This window comes from Poecilia reticulata, chromosome 10 (assembly GCF_904066995.2).
Source record: "Poecilia reticulata chromosome 10, P_reticulata-male-v2, whole genome shotgun sequence".
In the NCBI taxonomy this organism is placed as follows: domain Eukaryota; kingdom Metazoa; phylum Chordata; class Actinopteri; order Cyprinodontiformes; family Poeciliidae; genus Poecilia; species Poecilia reticulata.
In genome coordinates, this window is record NC_088839.1 from 28,634,947 (window position 1) to 28,652,017 (window position 17,071).

The window sequence follows — 17,071 nt, forward strand, 5'->3', positions numbered from 1 at the left end:
AGCAGAGCATAAAATGCAAATAAAATATGAAGAGTTTTAAATAAATTGCTACAAATATAAAGAATGATAAAATGGTAATTTTATAACAATAAAAATTACATGAGAAAATATCAGTTTATGGCTTTTTGGGTGTCACCCTTTTGCTTAAATGCTAAAATCCTTTTAAAATACAGGATTTTCTAGACTACTGGAAATAATCATAATAATGCCAATGTCTGTTTTATTGTTAATTAAAAAGTAATAAATCCAGTCAAAATATGACTGGAAGGATACATTTCTGCTGCTGATTGCTTTTGCAGAACCTCTGTGAGAATCAACTCTTGTTTTCTGTAACTGAGTATGTTTGCTTCAGAAGGAGCTGCCAAGCACTGTAAATATAAACGTCTGCAGTAAACACACAAACAGATCTGGCTCCCATATGGTCTGTCTGCTGCTGTTCGCATGGAAAACTGCTGCCTGGGAATCTCAAATATTTCCTCCAGTCACGCTTTCGGTGCCAGCCCCTGCATAAGTGGCAGAAGTAGACATTTTGTGTGTGTGTGTGTGTGTGTGTGTTCATGTTTTATGAAATGAAGTTCAGATGAACGTATGGGTAAACATGTTGGAGGGGAAAATCAGATCAGATCCATTTCTGTCAGCTCATAATTTACTTTCTGCCAGATGCTTGTTGTGACATTCCAGAAGCCAAACTCAGAGTTCAGATGCATCAACAACTTGGTTTGAATCTCATTTTAAACAGCAAATAATTGAGAACTGTTCTTCCAGCTAAATTTAAACTGGTTTTTACTGGTCCAGCCCTAAACACACCCTTCACCCCAACTGATCCCTCCTCTGATCTGATCTGGGAAGTCACAGCTGTACATTGAGTAACTGCAAAAACAAACATAAACAGGATGCACTTCATTCAGTTCTACCTTCAATGTGCTTATTTACCATTGAAACACATTTATTTTTAGAACTTGTCTCATTTTACTGAAGTTTAGCCATGAGACTCATTGTTTTAAAATAAAAATGTAGCACCAAAGATCTTGATCTTAAATGATTGTAATAAGAAAAGTTACTATATTTTGTGCCATTTTTTAAAATGGCACAATAATACTTTCCTAAGTGCAGTTCAGCCATGGATAATTGGTAAAAATCAATTGTCTGTAGATGTTTTGTACAAACTCTTTAGGCTTTCTGAAGGCCTTTTCAAATTTTGTCTTTGGACCTTGATGTATTTTCATTCTTTCTCAGGCTAGTCTTTATATTTAACCAGGAGAGATATATTGTAGATATAACAACAATTTTTGGGGGAATTTTTAATGTGGGAAAAAAAGAATATCTATCTAAAAAAAAAACAATAAAAATACAAAATGCATAAAAACAAACATATGAAACAGTTTAAAGTTAAAATGCACAAAACCAACTCTGTAAATGCAACAGTCAACTATTCTAACCACGATTTTTGGACAAGGTCTTCATGTGACATGAAGTGGAAAATCAACTGGAATGTACTCCGAAGTCGGATTTCCCACTGGGAAACTGAGAGATCATTAATATTTCATCAACAGGATTAGATTCCCAAAGCATGTTTCTTAAAAAATTAAGAAACATTTTTTAAGAAACTTTTTAGCCCCCATTCTTCTTCTTTTGGCCTCCCACTTCCTCATTTTTTATGCACACACAGCACAAATCTGACTCCTAATGAAATTTAAATACAACATGATTTGATTGTATAAAGGCTTCGGAAGATGACAGGCTCCTGTTGCGGTTCTGATTCAGAAAAATAAACTAGATATATGGTCCAAAATATGGAATAATTCAAAGGTGGACAAAGCAGTTTCCATCCAACACAGGACATTCTTGTCTGTCTTGACTCTTTGTGAGTGTGAGGAAATCATTTTTAGTTTTTTGTTTTATGTCTGGATATTTTAAAATTAAGACTTTTACTATAAACAGTTAAAAAGGACATCAAAGCAACTGAAGGACTAAATTCAGTCTCTGAAGTTGTTTTTCACACGGGTCAAGTTGAAGATCCTTCAGCTGAGGAATTTTTCTCAAAATAAACTCAGCTGGACTCCTTTTTTCCTGAAAGTTGGAAAGCCTGACGGTCGGAGGAGGCCGGCGTGTTTCTCTGTAAAGCTGAACAAACGAGACTGTTTGTTCGTCACAAAGAGAGACGCTGACAGCTGGGGACATTCATTACGCTTTCGCAGACAGGTGTCAGGAAGCAGGCTTTTGTCTGCACTTACGGAAATGTCAAACTTTGTGCTTCAGCCGCGAAAAAGGAACTCTGCTAATTGAATCTTCAGAATAAAGACAAAACACAGACCGTACAGTAAATCTTGGTGCTCAGTAGGAGCGGTGCAGGGTTAAAAACAAGGCACATGAGGTTCTTATCTGTCCACAGACTCAAGTATTTTCCCTCTGCAACAACAAAAAGAACTTTTCTCCCTATTTTGACTTCTGGCCTCAAGTATCTGAGGTATATCCGGTACAACAATACCTCATTGTTTGCTTACTGGACGAACATAGAAGCTGCTTTCTAGTCAAGCCAAGATTACAACCCCCCAAACGTCGTCCCAGAGCCTCTGCAGACCAATTTACTTCATGGAGAAAAACTCACACTGCTGCAGAAAGGATGTAGATACTAAAAATGTTGCCTTCAGCGTCATCTGCTGTGTTTTATAACACGGTTTTTTTTAATTAAAAAGAAACACCAAGCTTGTTTTTGGTTCTTCATTCAGTGAAGTTACTCGCAGTGAGTAGAGTACCCAAAGATTTTACTCAAGAAAAAGTAGCGAAAAACAATCTAAAAGAGAAAAGAAAAAACTCTTAAAAGTACATTTTATCAAAAAGTTACTCAAACAGATATAACTGAGTAAATGTAACAAGTTACTCTTGCTAATAATTTTGTGTAAGGGAGATATTATCATTGTTAAAAACATTTCTCAGTCTGGCAATGTACTGCATATACAGCTGCATCTAAAAGTTGTGAAATGTTACAAGAAATCAAGTGGATAAAACTGCAACACTGTAAAGCTTTTTGGTGGCAACAAATTGTTTTTTTTATTCTGCTTTTTCAGGTCAGAGTTCAGAAAACTGTCTGGATTTGTGTATTTTCATATCAGCTTTCGGATAAGCTGTTTAGTAAAAACCGTTTGTGTTTGTTGTACTTGGCCCGCAGCATCAGTGGAGTTTTACTGCTTCCCAACAGTAGTTACCTTGCGAGGGGCCCCAGTGTTTGAAGTTAAACATGCAGAACCACAGCGTTGCGTAAGAGAACCTGGTGTACAGTTCCTCCAAGCTTTCTGGAGCCTCCGGGTTGGTTGGATCTCCAGACTGACTCAGTTTCCTGCAGACAAGCTGTGGTTTCCCCTTCCTAACCGTCAGAAGAAACCCCTCAAAAGAGACTTGCATGACTTTCAGAAAGAACCAAACAAAAGCATACAGAGGCTTCTTGTCTTTATCCATGTTCCTGTTGGTGTGTTAGGGAGTTTTCATACCTGGAAGCCTGGTTGGTAGACTCGGGTCGACTGAGAACCAAAATGGCAACATTTGTTACATTTTCAGCTGATGCAGTTTGCTTTTATACTGCACTGTGGGAAACAAACCAAACTAATGGTTCACCTCCTCACCTGTGGTGGCGCTGCACCAAGAACATCAAGAAGGAAACAACACGAACACTTGTGAAGACGACCTGAGCGCAACTTCCTTCTTCACAAAATGTAAACAGAAATGGAGCGCCGTCAGATTTTAGTGGTTGCAGGATTTCTCTTTTGTCTCTGGTAAAAGACCACGAGCCATTTCTCCCGTTAGAGCCAGAATTTGATTTGGTTACGTTTACCCAGAATGCCCTGCGCTGTAGTCCGCTTCCTGCTTTGGTGTATTTACACCATGGCTGGTGTGAATACACCCAGATTACACATAAACCAGAATCAGTGAGCAGCAGGGATTTTAAAATATTCTGGATTTATTAATCGTCCGTCCGTCCGTCCAGTCCAGTCCAGTCCAGTCCAGTCCTTTTTCAGGTTGCATATCCTGGCCTTTGTAGAAATGTTTCTCTTGTTCATTTGTCGCAGAGTTTTTGTCTTGAGTTTAAAAAGTGATTCAGAACCGTGTCAAACCTTTTAGCTCCAACACCAGAGATGTTCTTGAACAAATGCATTTCCATCAGAGAATCTCCCATTACACTGTACGTGTTTCAGATTTTTATATTTTAGTTGGCCTGCTAATTCTGTTTTGTCTACTATAAACTCGGTCTGTGTAAGTCTGAATCTAATCCTCCACACTTTCTTCAGACGGACTTCCAGAGAACTGAATCCAATAAATCCTTACTGCTTCGGACTGGATGCTGTAGTTTTAATATTTCACTAACCTGCTATTTGAAATGGTCTAATCTATGCATTGTTCACAACTAACAACCTAATATCCATGCAGTGATTAATCATAAGTGGCCAAGAAGTCAGCAGACATGTCTCTGCCTCTCCCAGATCACTTTGAATTAGATTCTTCATCCCCAGATGTTTTTGTTTGATGAAGGAGTGGCTCCCTTATGTAAGGGCCACGTGTTGAGTGCTAACCTTGGCCAGCAGCAAACTGCCTCCTCCAGGCGTCAGTAACGACCTGCAGCCTGTCTGTGATGGAAACAAGCCGCTTTGATTTACAGGAGGAGACCACGGATCGGATTTTCTTGCTTCCAGCAGAGAGTTATTAACAGAAAGCTGTTATATGTATCTGATTTTTCTCAGATTTGTAGCCTCAGGAGGAGGATGAGGCTCCTTTCTGGATGTGGAACTCAGTGATTGCTTTGGCACGATTCCAGGTTTTCTCCTTCCTTTTTAGTAAGTTGTTGCCTAAACATCCTCCTTTTGAATAGCTGCTTGAGGTTGACAGGAAGACTGTAAATAGTCCGATACTCTATACCCTGATTTCATTCCTCCATGAATCACCATTGTGCAAATGTCTCGAGTCACACCCTCATTTCTGTACATTTTCTTTCGTCACAGCCAAACTTTCCTGTAGTCTTTTACTCTGGACTTGATTAAAAGTTTTCATCCTTTTTGATTGTCTTTCCAAGTTTTCCTTTGTTGTTTTTCTCACCTTAGGTTCTATTTACTGGATTTTCTTTCATGTTTCATAAAGACATGACTTTCCAATACTGACTATGTGTCAGATAAAGTTTATTTTAGGCCTAATACTTCTTCTTTTCACATCTACTTTCCTTGTTTTTTTAAACACACAATATCCTGATATGGAGCGTACAGAAACAGTGAAACAGCATCCTAAAAGCTCCCTAAACATTTGAAGACTTTCAGAAAGTTGAGTTTATTTGTACAGGAGCAAATGTGAGATATCAACAGACACTTCTGGACAGTTTTAATAAGTTGCCTTTGAAATATTTAAATCATTCCTGTCTAGCAAAGATCCGATAAAAGAGGGAAACAAAATTAACCTCTTTTTAAATGTTTTTATGAAAACTATGCTGCAACAGACTCCAAATATCAGAATGCGTGTGTTGGAAAAGATTTGATGTTCTTACCAACCACATATAAATCAGAGTCATCAGCATACGTCTGAAAACCTGCATTAGGACATAAATGTGTCAAATTGTTTATTCGTATCAACTGAACAGAAGTGGGAGAAGAATCGAGCTTTGGGGTTCACCTGTAATAATGTCTCACCACATATAGTCATAAGCTGGAATATTTTAAATGTTTTTCACTCAATTGTGAAACACATTATACAGTTTAATTTCACACAAACTAATGTTTTCAGACCTTTCTTTCTGCTAAATAAGAAAGGCAGTATTTCTTAAATAATTAGTCCTTTTTATTGACAGTAACTTCTGTCAGCAGTTATCAGATAACATCACCTGAGTCAATCAATTAAAAAAACCAAAAAAACTAAACATTCAATTTTAGCAAATCCATAGTGGAGATTACTCAATTTGATTAAATGAATTTGAAAAAAATAATATTTCTAAAACAAAAAGCTTGTTCATAAGACTTTTACACTGTGGCACTGAAAACTGCAGCAAATCTGAAAGTTAAGTATGTATATTAAATGTAAAATACAAATTTCACATGTCTTTGCAAAGTGTTTCCTGCTCTTACAGACACGTTTTCACTGTGACGTCATGCTGTAGTTGTGAATTAATGAAGGTTTTATCATGACTCAGCAGTAAACAGCTGTGTGTGTAACTGGGAACCAGTTCAAGAGTCACTCAGATGGTGAGAAACATGTCGAGACTTTGGCACTTCTGTCTGCCATTAGGTGGAAAAACAACTGTTTTAGGAGCTGCTGCGTTAAAATGATCTGCCTCTTTTGTTCGCAGCAGCGGTGATTCCATGTCCTGCAGCAGGAATGCTGCAGAGGATCTTCATGATTCAGACAGTCACAAGTAAAGTTAGCTCATAAAGGAGCAAAGGACGTTTTATCCCAGTCTGACGGGTTAAAGAAGAAGCTTAAATAATGTCTAGATTAATTTTAGACAAATAAAATTTAGTCTGACTTTATTGACTGTGGTATGACAAAAATAAAGTTATAAACAAACAAAATAAGAATTGTGCCACATTTATACGCCTGGTAACAGATAACTAATTAAAAGTTTCTATGCTCTCAGAAAAACTTAAAACATTAAAGAATAATCAAAGATTTGCATGATGCCAGTCGTATCCAAACTTTAAGCTCCTGGCAGGCCACAAAATCCATTAAATAAAAAACACAAACATAAACTTTTTTTTATTTATGAAATATGTATGTCATGTTAGAAAAACAAACAATTTCCAATTGTTTTCTGTTTTGTTGGCTGTTTTTACTATTCCTGACTTGTAACCGAACAAAATCCTTCCAAAGGCCTCAAATGGCCCCCGGGCCACACTTTGGACAACCCTGCTTTATGCTGTTTGAATGCAGAATTTGCTAACTTGTGCATATTGTGAAGACAAAAATGTTCTTTCTTTGTGTTATTAACAACAGCACACAGTAAATATCGCCATTCACAGAGTGAACTTTGGATCATAGTCAATTTTACTCTTTTATCACTCCGACTGCTCAGCAGCAGCCAATCAGCTGTAAAACAATCATGCAAGATGGAGTTTCCAGAGAACATTATGCTGCATTTACAGACTATAAACCGGCAGCTTATCTGCTCTCCCAACAGATGCAGCAGCAGCAGCAGGATGTTATCTTTCATAGTGGTTTCTAAAATAAAGTCACACATCTAACACATTTTATTTCTACTGCAGTATCTTAGGATTGTATTTATGGAATTTAATCCAATATTTCTACTATTTTCTAGCTTTTTCCCTTATGTTTTCAAGCCTCATTATGTTTACGGCATCATGTCTGATGAACAAATATTTGCATAATCTTGCAAAAAAAGAAAACTCATTGCATCCACCCTTACCTAATTCTATCGAAATCCCTCCCTTCAAAGGACTGAGTTTAAAGTTTAGGTGTACCTTCCACCTTAAACCCTCAAAATTAAAATGTGGCTATTGAGAAAGATTTCAAAGAGTTTTACAGCAGAATTAGTTCAGGCGTGTCTCGGTTTGCAGCTCGAATCAGAACCAAGAGAGCAACATGGATTAGTGCCCTAAAGAGGAAAATCAGACAGCATGGCTTTGCCTAAAGTCAAGCATTTCCAGTGAGAGTACCCATAATTACAGGTCTAATCAAAGTCCAAAGATAGCATCACATGAAGCTGCATGTGTGCTCATGGCTGCATTTACCGAGTCCAACATGCAAAATCCAACAAACTCGCTGAGGCTGTTCTGCATGTGAGACGTCAATCTGTGTCTAAAACGTTAGTGCTGCATTACTGAAACACAAGAGAACAGCTTTTTATTTGGGATCTGGATGTAGGAAGGACAGATTTTAGAAAACAACACTAAACTCTATTTTTAAAAAATCATTTAGAAAGGTATTGGTGAAATTATGGAAACTTACAAATGATGTTCCTCTTGAAAAATAAAGTTTAATCAAAAGAGATTATTTTATAGGCAGACTTTTTAGTGAGTTAATTGGATGTTTCATGTTTCTGGTGCCTTTTTTTAAAAAAATTTTTTAATCTCTTCTCATCAAGTTTTAACCCTGAAAAACTGATATTTTAGATGAAATGTGACCAAATGTTTAATAGAAGTTCACAGTTCACACTTCTGTGATAAATCAGAGAAGTTTATCACATGCTAGTTTAATAAATCTTTACCTGCAAGACAAAGAAGAACAATATCAGCATTGTTCTTTATCATAAACGGAATCATTTCATCATTTCCCTGATTAACTTCTTTACAGCAGAACTAAAGATATTCTTAAAAATTACTGTCCTTGACTTGTGTCAGATATAAATACAAATGAATTCACAGATTTGATGGCTTAAAATTTGGCTTAGAGCTTCGTTCTTTCTTGCTCTTGAAAGACTGATGAGATGTTAATATTGTTCTGGATGCATCTTGTTGGCAGAGCAAAGCCGATGATTGTGACTTTATTAATAAATCTTTTGGGTCAACCATATGAACAAGGTTCCATGAAAAAGCTTAAATCACAGAATGAAGGGTAACCTGCAAATGTAATTTTTAGAGTTAATTAAATGTTATATGCTCTCTTTATTTAGAACAAAACAAAGAAAAACAAGAATACATACGTACATACACAAATTAAAATTAATTTAGCAAAATATTTAGTAGCATAAGAATCAGTAATTTTACCTGCTGTCCTTGTTCAGAAAGAAGTTTACACTTTTTTAATCCCCATTCCTCTTACATAGCAAAACATCATATGTATTCCTATATTACTTTACTGTTTATAAATATTCTTCCATATAGCTAGCTATTCAGAAATATAATAAACATGCAAATAAACAGCAAACAATTCAACCATGTTTGCTAGGAATAAGATGTGAGGCTACTAAATGTCATTTAAATCGTATAAATAAATAAAATAACTTATTAATGTGCTGCAACACAGGGTTATAAAATAACGACTAAATTGCACTTATGTTGAAACCATTTCTTATTTTTAACCATATGCTTTTTATGACTTTTCTGCATAAATATTTAATAAATTATTTAAAATATTTACATAACTTTGTTATTTTATTATTTATAATATGTAAAAACATATATATATTTACATTTTTAAGTATCATGTTGTGGTGCTTTTTTGTCCCTCCAATGTTGTGCACTCTTCATCCTCCTCCTCCTCCTCCTCCTCTGTGGGCGGGTAGGTTGGAGGGATTGGCTTTATGACTCGCCTCCTCTGTTGTAAATAAAGTCTCCACACACTCACCATCCACTCCCACATCCACACGCTGCTTCCCGCTGAGCTGTCACTGGAAACGCCGCTCCACGCTGCGCCAGCTCTGCGCGTCCAGCTGCGCTCACATCTGATCCGGGACCGGAGCCTTTAGAAGCCGGTACAGAACCGACCGGAGACCACGAACCGGGAGTAAAACAGAGAAACATGGCATCTGACGATAACGAGATCTCTGGACTGTCCGATGACCAACTCCAAATACTGGAGGACAATTTCAGGATCAACAGACATCCAGAGGGGACGAGCCTCATGCTGATCGCTGCTGAGGTCGGAGTGTCGGAGGAGGGCGTACAGGTGAGACTTACGTTTCAGCTTCAATGCAAATATATTATAATCTACTTGTCTAAACCGTGTACATCTCCATTTTATAACACCAGAATAAAAAAGTGCTACTGATTCATAGGGTAGCCTTTAAGTACTTTTTTGTTGGCACTAAGAGTTTTCAGACTGATAGATAATCATTTCATTTTAAGGAAGTTCTAAACTTTCCTTAAATATGCAGATAAATATATGAAACATTTATGTGACGCAAACAGCTGGTTTAGCGCCGAATTAAATAATCTGAAAGTGTCTGCACATCTCAGGCTTTCACAGCTGAGAAACTGAAACTAAAGGTGTTTCTGGTTCCGAGAACAAGTTTTTGAGCAGGTTTCTGATGATCTAGGTGCTAAATCCTGAGGCTTACACTTCTAAAATAAATACTGCTCAAAAAATAAAGGGAACACCTGAACAACACAATATAACTCCAAGTAAATCAAACATCTGTGAAATCAAACTGTCCACTTAGGAAGCAACACTGATTGACCCGACGAGGGTCCCCGTTGTCAATCAGTGTTGCTTCCTAAGTGGACAGTTTGATTTCACAGAAGTTTGATTTACTTGGAGTTATATTATGTTGTTTAAGTGTTCCCTTTATTTTTTTGAGTAGTATATTTTAAACCAATGTTTAGACCAAAATAGCTGCAAAATTTCCTCCAGCTGCATGTTTTGGGATTCAGCTGGAGCAAATTCTGACCTTTCACAGATATTGTGACTGTAGTAACATAAAGTTGTGTCATCGGCATATATACTGTATGTAGTCAACATGTTTTATTACTCTAGAATCTGAGCTAGATGCTAAATACAAAGTGATCCGAGAACGTACCCATGAGGAACCCCACAACTGATTTATGTTCTCCCTACGTTAAAATTAACATAATGACAAAAAGTAGAATTATCAAATAGAACCTGAGCCAGTTTAGCACAAATATACAGTACATAAAAAAGTAAGATTGAGTATTTAAAGACAGAATTTCTGGATTCATCACATTTTTTAAAAATATCTATATAAATATCCATATTTTGATATATTTATGCCAATACTTAATTAAAATAATCCAGTCTAGGTTTGACTGGACCAAGTTTTGAAAATTTGAACAAAAGATGATGAACTGCTTTCCAGACTCCTAAAATATTTTAACTGTTTTGTAAGTTAAGTGCCAATAAGAAATGAATGAACTTCTGAGTTCACAGCATATTCTTCCACTGCTGAAAATGTGCAAATGTGAATAGAAAAATCGTTAAGTTTTTTCTTAAACGCTATGCCGCCCTCTGACCGAATGGTTCCCTGGGCGGTGTGCCACTAACAATGAAAATACAGTCAGTTAATGTAGATTTTGCTTACATTAACTGTTAACATCACAGTTTTCAGGTGTTTGATCTTCAAATTAAATATGAACTTAAATGTTTAAAAGAGTTAGTGCTGTCATGTTGAATCTTTTGAAGTGAAGTCCGTGAGCTTTCAGAGACGAGCATAAGCATAAAAAGCTTCACTTGAGAAGATTTGACTTGTTTTTCTTGTGCAAAATGAGACTACTACTCTTGTCAAGTTGATTTGATTCATTAGGTCACAGCAGAGTTGAATGTCATATTAATTTGCAGGGCGGATGCGAGTTTAAGGGTCTCGTCAGACAGAACTGACCGTCACTGAGGGTGTGTCTACGTTGCTCTGGATGACTCCATTATGACTTCCAGTCACAGGCCGCTGCTCTGCTGACGTACATTAATCACACACACACAGTAACGTAACTGTGTTGTTACTTAATGCTCCCTACAGCAGGATCAAAGTCCGCACATGATAAGAATAGTAACGTTTTCAGGGTTTTGAACAGTTTAAAGCCTGATGTACCCTGATGTACGTAACCAGGCAGAGATTTTTCTGTCCAACAGAGAAGCATAATAAAATCTCAAGTGTCAAATTCATCTCTAGATGCACTTTTAAAAATTATTCACAGAATGAAATTTTTTTTAGGCACAACTGAATATCAGAAATAACATGTCACTTGATTACCTCCTTCTCCAGCATGAACCCTCCTGCCTCCCACCTATCTGAGACATTCCTTCAGCTTTTGCATCTGTCTTATCAGCTGCCAGATGTGACGTTTCAGAGCCTCAGTTAGACCACAAAGTGAAGAAAACCTCAGATGAATCACAGAATAACTATTGGGAATCCGTCTGATTGAGCTGACCCAGGTTCAGGGGAGTTCAGGGAAATTTCGGCCTGCTGCTGAAGAGACAAAACTCTGACATGGCAACTAAACGAGTGTTTCACCAAACAATCGCTTGCATACTTCAGGCATTAGGTCTTTGTCCGTCCAACCAGTTACACCAGCTTTAGTTACGGTGCGGTTTGCATAAGCAGAAAGACAAACAAGAATATTTCAGCATGTTGTTATTTTTCTGTGCACTCAAAAGTCTGTACAAAGGAGGAGCTACAGCTTGTTTCCCCACATCTGGTTTGGTCTAGATTTGGTTTGGTCGCACTGCGCCCCCAAGATCAAAGTTCAGCCGACAGCTGAAACTCAAAATTCACAGTTTTTAGTTACAATCAACGGAAACGCCACTGTTACCTAGCAACCCCAGTCAAGCCCAGCCCGTCACCTAGCAACCAAGCAGAGCCCCAACAGAAATCAAATCACAAAAAAAAAATAAATAAATCTCATTTGCCAAAACATGACGTAGGCTGTCATTTTAGGAAGGTGGCAAAATCCAAAATAAATAAAACAAAACAACCAAAAGCAATAAATAAAATAAAAATCAAAACCAAACACAATCCATTAATATAATGGATTATGAAGCATTTGCAAACAAAATTCCAGTTAAAAAGATATGAATGATAATTCCAGTGAGGACTTTTGGGATTATCAAGCTCATTTTAATCTATTATGTATTTAATTGATTTATTGCTTATTCAGACGGGCTGCACAGTGGTGCAGTTGGTAGAGCTGTTGCCTTGCAGCAAGAAGGTTCTGGGTTCGATTCCCGGCCTGGGGTCTTTCTGCATGGAGTTTGCATGTTCTCCCTGTGCATGCGTGGGTTTTCTCTGGGTACTCCGGTTTCCTCCCACAGTCCAAAAACATGACTGTCAGGTTAATTGGCCTCTCCAAATTGCCCCTAGGTATGAGTGTGTGTGCGCATGGTTGTGTGTCCTGTGTGTCTCTGTGTTGCCCTGCGACAGACCGGCGACCTGTCCAGGGTGACCCCACCTCTCGCCCGAAACGTTGGCTGGAGATGGGCACCAGCACCCCTCCCGACCCCACTGAGGGAAAAAGGGTGCAAGAAAATGGATGGATGGATGCTTATTCAGACAGTATTCTTGACATCACTTGTTTTTTCTTTCTTATTTTATTAATATCCTGGATACCTGCATAAATAATGCACTTCCTGGTGACCTGAAGGAAGTCAGCTGCAGTGACTCAATTTGCATAAATGAGTTTAAAAAACACAGATTTAAATGGTTGTGTGTTGCTGAGGCAGGAAAACTAGTAGGTTTGGTTGAACGAGTGAAAAATACGTTTTCTCAGTTTTAAACAATCTTTAATCTTTTACTGTTTTGCATCTGTGAAGTTTTTATATGATGAAGTTAAACACTGCAAAAACACAAAATCTTAGCAAGTATTTTGTTTCTGTTTTCTAGTGCAAATATTTTATAACAAAACATTTATGTTACAAGTGAAATATAACAAATGTTATAAGTGAAACAACCTTCTTCATCTTCCTCAATATTAAGAAATTATTGACTTAAAACAAGCTGCTATGTCTCACTGAATACTTGTAACTTACCTTATTTCTAGTGTGACATTTGCACTCGAAACTAGACAGAAACTACTTTGCAAGATTTTGTGGTTTTGCAATGAAGAGCTGGTTTGGGCATCGTTGTGACATTTTGCTGCAGCAGTTGCATGTAAAAACTTCCCATTTACATGAGCATGCCCTATGATGTGTTCTACAATATTTTTCCAAAATCATAAAAATATACATGCATATAAAAATACAGTTCTGTGGCACATTTAGTTTTATTTTTGAGCCACTAGGGAAAAGACTAATAAGAGATCTGCTGCAGGATTGGCACAAACATGCAAATATAAAGTTTTGTTTTGTTGCACTTTTCTCTAATGAATCAATAAATTTAGGTGTGGAAGGATATTTTCATTATCCAATTACAATGCAGTATCAGTGTTGCATAAATGAAAAGTCTGGCATTGATTAGCTGTGATCCTTTAAAAAAAGATAAATGTAGGAAAGGAAAAGCTTAGAAAATTAAAAAAAAAACAAAACAAAACATGGAAAACTTAAAACCACTAATACTACCAGGCCTAATCTTCAGCCTATTACATCAGAAACATTTAATTATGTGGCCGGGGAGGCTTGTAATCCAACCCTTTCTGTGTTTCCATTCACTGTACACAAAGGTGGGAGGCTGAGCTGACGGGGAAGCCCGGTCCAGGCAGGATGAGGTAAAGGTCTGGCCCCTCATCAAAAGACCCGACTTAACTCCTCTTTTCCTCCTGCCACCCCTCCTGTACAGGGTTTTGTGTTTGTTAACAAAGCAAGCATTTGGGGAGGGTTTAGCTAAAGGAACCCAACCCAACCACCACTCCCATTTCACATTAATTATATTTACATGTTCTGGCCTCTTTGGTGCGTGTTTAAACTCTGGCACAAATCGTCTTGTTTGCTGCAGCATTAGAGTTGACTTATGTAATTCAATGCAAACCACTTAGCAAAAAAAAATACAAGCTACTTTAAGGCTAGGCAGTATTGCTAAAGTTTGCTGCTGGAGTTTATAAAATGTAAAGTAAAGTAAAGTGCAAAGGCAGCAATTTGCACTTGAAAGAGCCGGATTACACAGTTGGAGACTATTCGTGAATTGCTTCGGGGGCTTAGTTAGTGTTATTCCTAAGTGACTTTCAGAAGAGAACCTCGTGTGTTTTCAGTACAAAACGTGGAAAATGTCCCGCCTGTGAGACGCACAGCTCAAACAACCAGTCTTCTGTCAGAGAGCTGTATCCCTCCTTTCCCCTTGGCGTTATCAAGATTACGTCAGCGGTGCTGTGAGTCCCTTGACGACATGAAGTGCAGAGCAGCGATGCAGTAGGTTAAGGGTGCATGTTGAGGCTCTGCACAGTCTTCCTCTGGTCAGAGTTTAATGGGGCACTTACTGGCTGAGTGGTCAGAGTGCAACAACTGTTGGACTAAAGCTCACAATCTGCAGTTTACAGCATATTTTAAATGCAACAAATGGAACACCAGTTTCCTGAGTTCAGTGCCAGTGATATTGTGAATATTAATGCTATGCTGATGAACATACCGCGTTAAATATTCAGTAAAAAAACAAAACATAAATGTAGGAATACTGTAACTTTTGCAGATGTCACTTTGAGTGTAGCAAGATGGCACATAATAAATAAACACTAAATGTACCGCTAGCTAAAGCAAATGGAAAATAAAATGCAAAAGAAAAAAGTTATATTGTAGTAACTTAAGTGTGATAAGTTATGCAAAAAATGTAAATGTTTAATGTCATCTTTGAAAAAAATGACCACAAATTCAATGCAAATGTTAGCATACTAAACTTTCACCACTGACTGTCGCATTTCCATAACATAAATCTTAATGTTACCATGACAACATGCACAGGCTGAACCTGCGCCCATTTCTACAGTGCTAGCATGCTAAAACCTAAGTGCTAATTCAAACCTTTCCATGACATAAATGTTACTAAATCTGTAAACTTTCTACATCAAATATATTACTGTGCTAATGTTAGCATATTCGTTGATTAATTTTACTCAACACAAGGAAGCCAAACTATAAATAATGAATCTTGTCAAAAGATCAACTTGGTATAACTAGCATCAAAAAATCGAACTGCTAATTATCAAATAAACCATGCTAACATTAGCATACTAAAAAGATGCTATTTTTAGCATTAACCTAATGGTAATTATATTTTAAAGTGAGTGTAAAATGCATTGACTAAGATGTTGATAGGCTATTTCTCACCATGCTAATGTACTCAGTCTGTTGTAATTATGATGTAACATAATAAAGACTAAACACAAACTAGCTATCAAAACCTTTTGTTTTATTTTCAATCAAGGGGATCCGTGTTCAAATTAAAGGCATGTTTTTCAGTCATTTATTTCGCAGCTTTAAGTTTCCTGAATGGTGTTTGTTTAGTTCATGTGACTTTCTTGAATGGCTGAATCAGAAACAAACTGATTAGGCTTCCAGTTTGGGAATCGCATTCACCTTGTTCTCAGGTTTGATTATTGCTTGCATTCTAAAGCAGCATGAGGCCTCTGGATAAATATCAGTTTAGAAAAAACCTAAATTCATTAGTTGGCAGCACATCAAGTCCAACTGTGTAACTATCATGTCATTGCTATAGATTTCAGTGTGAAGAGTTGCGTCATGGTTCTGGTTGTTCAGGCTCTGCAGCCTCAGCGCCCCTGGAAAAAACCTGCAACCTGCTTTAACAACTTCCTCACTCTGTTTTTCTCCCACAGAGATGGTTCAAGCTGCGCATGGCAAAGTGGAGGAAGGAGCAGGGTCTACCACCAGCAATTGGATCAGTGTTGGACTGAGATTTTCTGACCTCCTTCTGATGCACAAACTCTTCTTAGCCGACCTTCTTCCTCCTCAACGGGCTGACCTACCTTTTCTCTTCGCCTCACCATATGTCCATCCCTCCTGTTTGTATCTATGAAGCTCCTTTGTCTTTGCAGAATATGAAGTTGTTGGTGTACCATTGTAACTGCCTTGTTTACATAAATAAACATGATGCTATTGTAAGTGGAAGGAATTTGCTTTTACATTTGACAGGATGCAGCAGGATTATACAATGGAGGGAGGATGGAGTGCTTGCTTTTGTTTTTTAGTTGGTCTCAGCAGTAAAAAGATGTAAGAGAATCACTGCTTTACAATACATATGAAACATATGTGGTTTAATCTGGAATGTTACCATGGAGACGGTGAGGGAAACAATGGGTTAAACCAGTGCAGGTGATGTAATTTGTTCCCTTTATTCCCTAAAGCTAGCGTCTGTGTCTTAATGTTGCACTCCTTCCTCACATTTGTGATGTTTTGATTCCTTTTTTATTGCTCTTTTATGTTTTTATTTTTGTACAGTACTTCGGTCAACTGCTATGTTGTATTTTAAGTGCTTTAGAAATAAAGTAACATGGTGTAGAAAAGTCTGAATTCTGTAAAAAGGATATGGAAATGTTTATTACTTTTTTTTTAATCATTCTTAGGTCAGTTCTGCCTATTTGAGCTGCTTTCATTTAATTTTATTTACTCATTTATTTATCCGTGACAATGCACACAAACGGGACAGAACAAGTCTGTAACTGAGTTACAGACTTGTTCTGTCCAGTCCTTGGTTGAACATTTCTATACATGAAAATGCATATCAGTACAATCAACACATATCAATCAAAATACAATA

General features: G+C 37.3%; 1 protein-coding gene across 1 annotated transcript; it reads left to right on the forward strand.

Annotated features, from left to right (window-relative positions):
- The first annotated feature begins 9,308 nt into the window (after window positions 1-9,308).
- hopx (HOP homeobox) lies at window positions 9,309-16,820 on the forward strand. Its single transcript, XM_008421161.3, has 2 exons — window positions 9,309-9,594; window positions 16,131-16,820. The coding sequence occupies exons 1-2, from the start codon at window positions 9,448-9,450 to the stop codon at window positions 16,206-16,208; spliced, it is 225 nt and encodes a 74-aa protein (XP_008419383.1). The 5' UTR covers window positions 9,309-9,447; the 3' UTR covers window positions 16,209-16,820.
- The last annotated feature ends 251 nt before the right edge of the window (window positions 16,821-17,071 follow it).

Coding starts and splice junctions, on each gene's coding strand:
- hopx (XM_008421161.3), top strand. CDS start 9,448: ATGGCATCTGACGATAACGAGATCTCTGGACTGTCCGATGACCAACTC. Junction 9,595..16,130: donor TGTCGGAGGAGGGCGTACAG/GTGAGACTTACG, acceptor TTTCTCCCACAG/AGATGGTTCAAGCTGCGCAT.